The 7,722-nt window shown below is 41.2% G+C and overlaps 1 protein-coding gene across 1 annotated transcript; it reads right to left on the bottom strand.

Moving 5' to 3' along the window:
• Positions 1-572: 572 nt before the first annotated feature.
• Positions 573-5,941, bottom strand: LOC306974461 (homeobox protein Nkx-2.2-like). The gene is made up of 2 exons (XM_079571712.1): positions 5,521-5,941; positions 573-993 (listed from the first exon to the last, which is right to left on the bottom strand). The coding sequence occupies exons 1-2, from the start codon at positions 5,744-5,746 to the stop codon at positions 584-586; spliced, it is 636 nt and encodes a 211-aa protein (XP_079427838.1). The 5' UTR covers positions 5,747-5,941; the 3' UTR covers positions 573-583.
• Between the last annotated feature and the right edge of the window lie 1,781 nt (positions 5,942-7,722).

Below are 7,722 nucleotides of genomic sequence, written 5' to 3'. Positions count from 1 at the left end.
CTCTATTTTTTATACACATTTTAGACAAATGTTTGCAAAGAAGTGCATGCTGGGAGTTGTCAGGTGACTCCGTCTTGCCCCTCGTCGTCAGTGCAGTTTGGAAATTGGGATTTCTGTTCTCACTCCTCACCTCCTGAACTCTGAGGTGAGTTTTACCGTTTCATCTTCATCTACAGTCGATCATTTGGTTTTGAGAAGTTTATTTGTGTCGCGAGAGGAACTTCATTAACGGAACGCACATTTTAAGATTGTTTAGAAGTTTTACAAAAGTTCCATCAAATTGTAAATGAAAAGATTAAAGAGTTGAGTGCTATGAGGTGTGAGCTTGAATTCAGCAGAAACAAAATGTAACTATTGTCCTCGATTTGTAGCTTAAACTGTTTTAGTTCAAGCAAAAGGCTCATTGTTTTGCTCATCACCTCCACTATTGAATATGACTGTTGTTTTTTTTAGTTTTTTTTAGAGGGCCGGTCTTGACTCAAAAGTCCCGGGACGATTTTTTCTGCCAGTCCAGCCCTGGGTACAGATGTGCGTGACCAGCTCCAGTGGTACAGATGTGGTACAGCTGTGGTGCAGATGTGCGTCACCAGCTCCAGTGGTACAGCTGTGCCAGGGGCTCGTGTGGCAGCAGCGTGGACACGCACAGCGGCAGCATGCGGTCGCAGGGCTTGAGGAGGGGCATGTGCAGGCGGCGCAGGGGCAGCAGCTGCAGCGCCTCCAGGCCTCGCTCCGCCCGCGCCCTCTTCAGTTTGTACCGGTGGTTCTGGAACCAGATCTTCACCTGGTTGGGCGTCAGCTGGATGTTTCCCGCCAGCGCCTCGCGCTCCGGGGCCGACAGGTACCGCTGCTGTTTGAAGCGCCGCTCCAGCTCAAACGTCTGCGCTTTGGAGAACAGCACTCGCCGCTTACGCCCCCGGCCCTGAGGAGCGTGACCCGCCTGGACACACGAGGCCTGGGCCTGGTCTGAGGCCGGCTTCAGCGGGAGGGGGCGCACTGGGGGGGGCACGCAGAGAGAGAGGGTTAATGCATGATAATAACAGTCAGGCTTTTCTACTACTTTATAACCATAATGTTAGGAGCGAAAACACGGAGACACAGACAGTCAGGCGTCTCTGCCGGCTTTATCTTTACTGTAAACCATAACTCTGTTTCACTGTTAATATCACACATGTAAGGATTAAACAACGAGGAGCCGTGCATTAGACGGTTATAATGCACGACGCGGAGTCAAGAACACTTTTTCATCAATTTTTCGTCACTTTTTTGTCAATGTTTTCTCATTTTTTTGTCACATTTTGTCATTTTTTCGTCAATTTTTTTAATCACATTTTTGTCTTTTTTTGGTCCGTTTTTTAATCACATTTTAGTCATTTTTTTGTTACATTTTGTCACATTTTTCTCATTTTTTTGTCACATTTTTCTCATTTTTTTGTCCATTTTTTGTTGGGTATTCAACTCATTTTTGTAACTTTTTTGTAACTTTTTTTTGTCATTTTTTCGTCCTTTTTTTGTCACATTTTGTCATTTTTTCGTCAATTTTTTTTAATCACATTTTTGTCATTTTTTCGTCATTTTTTTATCACATTTTTATCACATTTTTGTCTTTTTTTGGTCAATTTTTTAATCAAATATTTGTCATTTTTTTGTCCATTTTTTGTCAATTTCTTGTGACATTTTTGCCACTTTTCCATCACTTTTTCGTCACTTTTTTGTCAATGTTTTCTAATTTTTTGGTCACATTTTGTCACATTTTTGTCATTTTTTCGTCAATTTTTTTAATCACACTTTTGTCTTTTTTTTTGTCTTTTTTGGTCAGTTTTTTAATCAAATTTTTGTCATTTTTTTGTTACATTTTGTCACATTTTTGTCATTTTTTGGTCAATTTTTTGTCAATTTCTTGTGACATTTTTGCCACTTTTTCATAAATTTTTCGTCACTTTTTTGTCACATTTCCATCATTGTTTTCGCCTCAGTTTTGTCGCCATTTTCTCACCTTTTTCCCAGAAGCTTTTGGACTGGGGTAAAGCCAAACTGGAGAACATGTGCTCGGTTCAGGTGGGAGTTAAGGGGTTAAACTGAAGTGGTTCGAACAGTGGATTTGACGGCTCCAGTTTCCTTTGGCTGCTTTTGTCTTATTCACGTTAAGTTGAAGGTTTACTGTCCCGGAACCATTTCATGAGCTCGACTGTCGAGTTTACATCGTGAGCCACCGAGTCAATGTTGGTGAGACGTGCAACCAATGCCATGTCATCAGCATGTTTGATTAAGGGTAAAATGTTTGTGTCATATCTGATTTCATTTGTGTATATTGAAAATAACAAGGGCGATAATATGCACCCTTGAGGCAGACCTGTGTTTAGCGTTAAACCGATATGTTTTATGTTGCAGACTTTTGCTTATCATACGAGACATTTAAATTTGGACGAACTCCCTCTAATGTAGCAACTAAACATGAATGTCCTGAATAAATCAGCCCTAAGCCCCTGATGCGGCGCCCCCTGCTGTCACAGTTCAACACTGACACGTTTAGAAGCTTCACACACAGGATTAACCTCTTACCACCCGCCAAAACCAAATGCATTCTCTCCTCTTTGCCATTGTCGTCACTTTTTATTTCCCTTATGTGTTATTGTCACTTTTTTATTATTTTTATGCTGGATTTTTGTCTTTTTTTTGCTGGATTTTTGTTACTTTTTTGCTGAATTTTTGTCTTTTTTTTTCATGGATATTTGTCTTTTTTTTTGCTGGATTTTTGTCATTTTTTTGCTGGATTTTTGTCTTTTTTTGTTGGATTTTTGTCTTTTTTTTTGCTGGATTTTTTGTCTTTTTTTGCTGGATTTTAGTCTTTTTTTTGCTGGATTTTTGTCATTTTTTTGCTGGATTTTTGTCATTTTTTTGCTGGATTTTTGTCATTTTTTTGCTGGATTTTTGTCATTTTTTTGCTGGATTTTTGTCATTTTTTTGCTGGATTTTTGTCATTTTTTTGCTGGATTTTTGTCATTTTTTTGCTGGATTTTTGTCTTTTTTTTTTTTGCTGGATTTTTGTCTTTTTTTGCTGGATTTTTGTCACTTTTTTGTTGGATTTTTGTCTTTTTTTTGTTGGATTTTTGTCTTTTTTTGTTGGATTTTTGTCTTTTTTTGTTGGATTTTTGTCTTTTTTTGCTGGATTTTTGTCTTTTTTTGCTGGATTTTTGTCTCTTTTTGCTGGATTTTTGTCATTTTTTTTTGCTGGATTTTTGTCATTTTTTTGCTGGATTTTTGTCTTTTTTTGCTGGATTTTTGTCTGTTTTTGCTGGATTTTTGTCTTTTTTTGCTGAATTTTTGTCATTTTTTGCTGGATTTTTGTCATTTTCTTGCTGGATTTTTGTCACTTTTTTGCTGGATTTTTGTAATTTTTTTGCTGGATTTTTGTCATTTTTTGCTGGATTTTTGTCATTTTCTTGCTGGATTTTTGTCACTTTTTTGCTGGATTTTTGTCATTTTTTTTTGCTGGATTTTTGTCTGTTTTTGCTGGATTTTTGTCTTTTTTTGCTGGATTTTTGTCTTTTTTTGCTGGATTTTTGTCATTTTTTTGCTGGATTTTTGTCTTTTTTTTGTTGGATTTTTGTCATTTTTTTGCTGGATTTTTGTCTGTTTTTGCTGGATTTTTGTCTTTTTTTGCTGAATTTTTGTCATTTTTTGCTGGATTTTTGTCATTTTCTTGCTGCCCTTTTTTCACCTTTTTGTTGAGTTTTTGTCATTTTGGGTCACCTTTTAGCGCTTTTTTGTTGTGTTTACATCCTCATTTTCTTTTTTTTCTTTTTTATCGCTGTTTTGAAGAAGCTTTTAGATTTGGAGAATTTGGAGATCAGGAGAAAACATGTTCAGGTGGGAGTTAAGAGGTTAAAGACCGGACAGTTTTAAACATCGGCATCAGAAAAACCCACATCAGTCGACTCGAGATTGAAACCTTTGCTGTAATAATAAATCTTTAACTATCGGCTATTTGAGAGATTAAAAAAAAACACACATCAAATTAAATTGCTTGAAATATCGGCCAAACCGCTTCACATCAGTATCGATATCCGGGCCGTTCGTCCCGCGGAGCGTCTGAAAAGACTCTGCACAAAAGCTGGAGCTGCAGGAGGCGGCGGAGAAAACGGCTCCGAGCTTTTTGTCCATTTGATCCGAAACTTCTCGTCTCCCAAAACGCTCCGCTTTGTTTGTTTATCAGAGCGGGGTTTGCGTCTCTAATGCGGCGTAAAAAAAGCGTCTTTCCCGGAGGCCGGAGCCGCGGGAGGCCCGGGGGGGAGGCCGCGGGGGAGGCCGGGGGGGGAGGCCGGGGGGAGGCCGGGGGGAGGCCGCGGGACCACACGCACCGGCCGTAATCCCAGCCCCAGAACCAGCGTTTGTGTCGGCGCCGCCGCAAATAACAGAAAATCATTATAATCAAAATACATTATCGGTGTCGTCTGCGAGATCATGGCTCAACACGGAGAATTCAGGTTTATCTCCAGTGTCAAGAAATGTGGGGAAAATGGGAAAAATAAGGAGAAGATGATGGAAAAAATAATAATAAATTCCACCCAAATGTTTCCTACTGACGGCAGAAAAGCGCTGTTTAATTTGAGTCCATTTGCAGGAACTCACCAGGAAAATCCAGCAAAGACGCCAAAGTAATGTCACAAAAACAAGCATAAAAAGGTTGCTAAAAATTAAATAAAAAACATGAATAAATCTCTAATTTGTGGAGAAAGTACTGAGTGTTCCAGTGGTTCAACCCTCGCCCGAACTACCACATTTTCTCCAGTTATTATCCAGGCGTCCAGGCATTACCCAAATCTAAAAGCTTCTTAAAAAACAGAGACAAAATTACAAGAAGAACGAAGATGAAAAAGCAGTTGTTTAGATCAATTTCGTGGTTAAAACACTGGAGAAAATGCGCTCGGTTAAGGCGGCGGCGAAGGCTTAAATAATCACGGCTTCTCTTCACTTCACATTCTGAAGTACAGTTTGTGCCATTTGTATTTTACTATTACATTAAAACATGCCTGACTGAGTTTGAATCACTAAATCTGTGTTTCCACTCGGACAGTTTTAAAATGAGCTTTTTATTTGTGGAAAAATCTGCAAAAATTGTAATTCTGCAAGTTTGAGAGAGATTTCAGTTTATAAAAGCGACCGGTTGTAAAGAAAAAAGTCCTCGTCCAATTAGACAAAATAAAACTAAAATGATAATAAAATGATTATAGGTTTTTATTAGGTTTCGTTTCCTGTTTCAGATGGAAATACGTGAGCGATGTCACAAATCTAATAAAACATTAAAGCAGATAAATGATCTGTGCCCAAGTCAAGACCTGAATGTTGTTAAAAAGCACTAAAATTGATCCAGACTCTACATCACACAGAAAATAATGACAATTCTCGACTCTTTTATATCCGTGCTTTATTACTATTTATAAATATCGTTTTTGTGGCTTTAAAATCCTAATTATTTCCTAAATGTTTGTGTTTCTTGTCAGATTATTAAGGGTTTCGTACCTGAGAAGTGCAGCTCCGGCGGCGCGTGGCTCCAGGGGGCGCCGCGTCGAGCCGTGTCCGCCCGCGGGGCCTCGTCCCGGGGCTCGTCCGCCGCCCGGCTCCGCCCCGGTCCCGGTCCTGGTCCTGGTCCCGGTCCCTCCGAGGCTCTGGAGGCGCCGGCGTCTGGACTGGGCTCTGAACGCGGTAAGTCCAACAGGTCACGCACCGAGAAGCCCGACCTCGACATCACGCAGGGGCTGGAGGGACTAAACCGGGGCTAAACCGGGGCGAAAGCAGGACTGGAGAGGAGGACTAAACCGGGGGCTAAACCGGGGCTAAAGCAGGACTAAAGCAGGACTAAAGCAGGACTGGAGAGGAGGACTAAACCGGGGATAAACCAGGACTATAGCAGGACTGGAGCAAAGGACGAGAGCGAGACTAAGGCGGGATTTAAGTGGGAGTAGAGCGGTACTATAGTGGGTTTCAACCAGGACTAAAGCAGGACTAAAGCAGGACTGCAGTGGGACTAGAGCGAAGGACTAAGGCAGGACTAAACCAGGACTAAAGCAGGGCTAGACCAAGACTACAGTGGGTTCAAACCACGGCTAAAGCATGTTTAAAGTGTGACCAAACAAGTACTAAAGTGGGACTAAACCAACACTAAAGTGGGACTGAAGCGGGTTTAAAGTCGGCCTAAACCAGCACAAAAGCGAGACTGAAGTGGAGCTAAACCAGGATTAAAAAGTGGGACTAAACCGAGACTACAGCGGGTTTAAACCAGGACTGAAGCAGATTTAACGCGCGACCAAACGAGGACTAAAGCGAGACTGAAACCAGGACTGAAGTGGGACTAAAGCTGTAAGACCAGGACTAACCCGGGACTGAAGCGAGTCTAACCCAGCCCTGCTCTGGTCTGGTCTGAGCGGTGGAGCGTCTGGACCCGACGAGGCTCCGCTGGACCAGATGGAGGTGGAGTCTGGGCCGAGGACGAGCGGGGGATCAAAGATCTCACTCCTTTTTACACTTTGAGGCTCATTTATTTATTCGTTTTGGACCAATGACGTTTATAGAATATATTCACTGAAGCTGAACCCTTAATCACACACAAGACTTTTATATTTTACTCAGATCTTTCCACAGATCGACTCTGATGCATAAAATAAAGGAAAGACTCAGTAACAAGGGAAAAATGCAGTTGTTATTTACGACTGTTTACTCATATATATGGGAAATAACAGGGATTTTCTTCCTCTCACACTGGTGTTTTTTTATTTGACCTTTATTTAACCAGGAAAGTCCCACTGAGATTAAGAATCTCCTTTAAAGGGAATCTATTGTACATGTTTTTAGTGGTAGAGGAAACCAGAACACCTGGAGGAAACCTACACAGGGAGAACAGGCAAACTCCACAGAAAGGCCCAGGTGGGAATCGAACCTGGGACCTTCTAGCTGTGAAGCACGAGCACTAACCTCATGGTGAAAACACATGTCAGGGCGCTAGTTTGAAGCTTCAAGGTTCAGAAAATACGCAGAAGTTTGAAATCACATTTAGAATCTGTTTTGCGTCTTGAAAAATCGTGAGCGTGAACATCTGAGCGACGGAAAGTTGGCAATGAAAGGGTTCGAATGTTTAAAAAGTTTGATTATTTGATCAGGCTGCAGCTAATGATTACGCTGCGAAAAGTAATTTACTAGATTAGTTTAGACGTCTCAATCTGAGCGTGATAATCCAAATCTTAGTTCAAGTCGATTCATCTTTTTTATTTGAGCATCTGAGTTCCACCAAGAGTTCAGCTCAGTAATCAAGCAAAAGAAAGATCCATGTGTAGGTGAAGAGCCAAATAGATAAATAAATAACGTGGATATGATGCTCAAAAGGAGTCGGCAGAAGCTTCAGCCTGTTAGCGCCTCCCCCTTTTGTACTTAAAGCAGCACTAAGTAACGTGTTTACCTTAATAACTCCTCCCCGTAGTCCCTGTGGGGGTGATACAAGTGTTTATGGGATGATTGGAGGGTCTTTCATCTCCCCCTGGTGTCTCTGGCCAGAAACCATGTTTGCAACTTGACTGCCCCCGGTGCGGAGAAAGCAATACACACTAATGGAATCACGAAGAAGAAGCTAACATGCTAACGGGCAAAGCTAACTGCGGGCTAACGTCACTTTAAACAGTATTTACAGCCAAGTTTGAGTGAAAAAAAATATTTCCATTGTATAATTGAATA

Source organism: Gobius niger (assembly GCF_951799975.1).
Source record: "Gobius niger genome assembly, chromosome: 15".
In the NCBI taxonomy this organism is placed as follows: domain Eukaryota; kingdom Metazoa; phylum Chordata; class Actinopteri; order Gobiiformes; family Gobiidae; genus Gobius; species Gobius niger.
The sequence above is the reverse complement of the archived record's forward strand: the minus strand, read 5'-3'. Positions and strand labels throughout refer to the sequence as shown.

Bases quoted from the DNA above. Each gene is read 5' to 3' on its own strand.
- LOC306974461 (XM_079571712.1), bottom strand. From the start codon at position 5,746: ATGTCGAGGTCGGGCTTCTCGGTGCGTGACCTGTTGGACTTACCGCGT. The intron at 994-5,520 runs GTACGAAACCCT...TGCCCCCCCCAG, and splicing joins GCCGGAGCTGCACTTCTCAG to TGCGCCCCCTCCCGCTGAAG.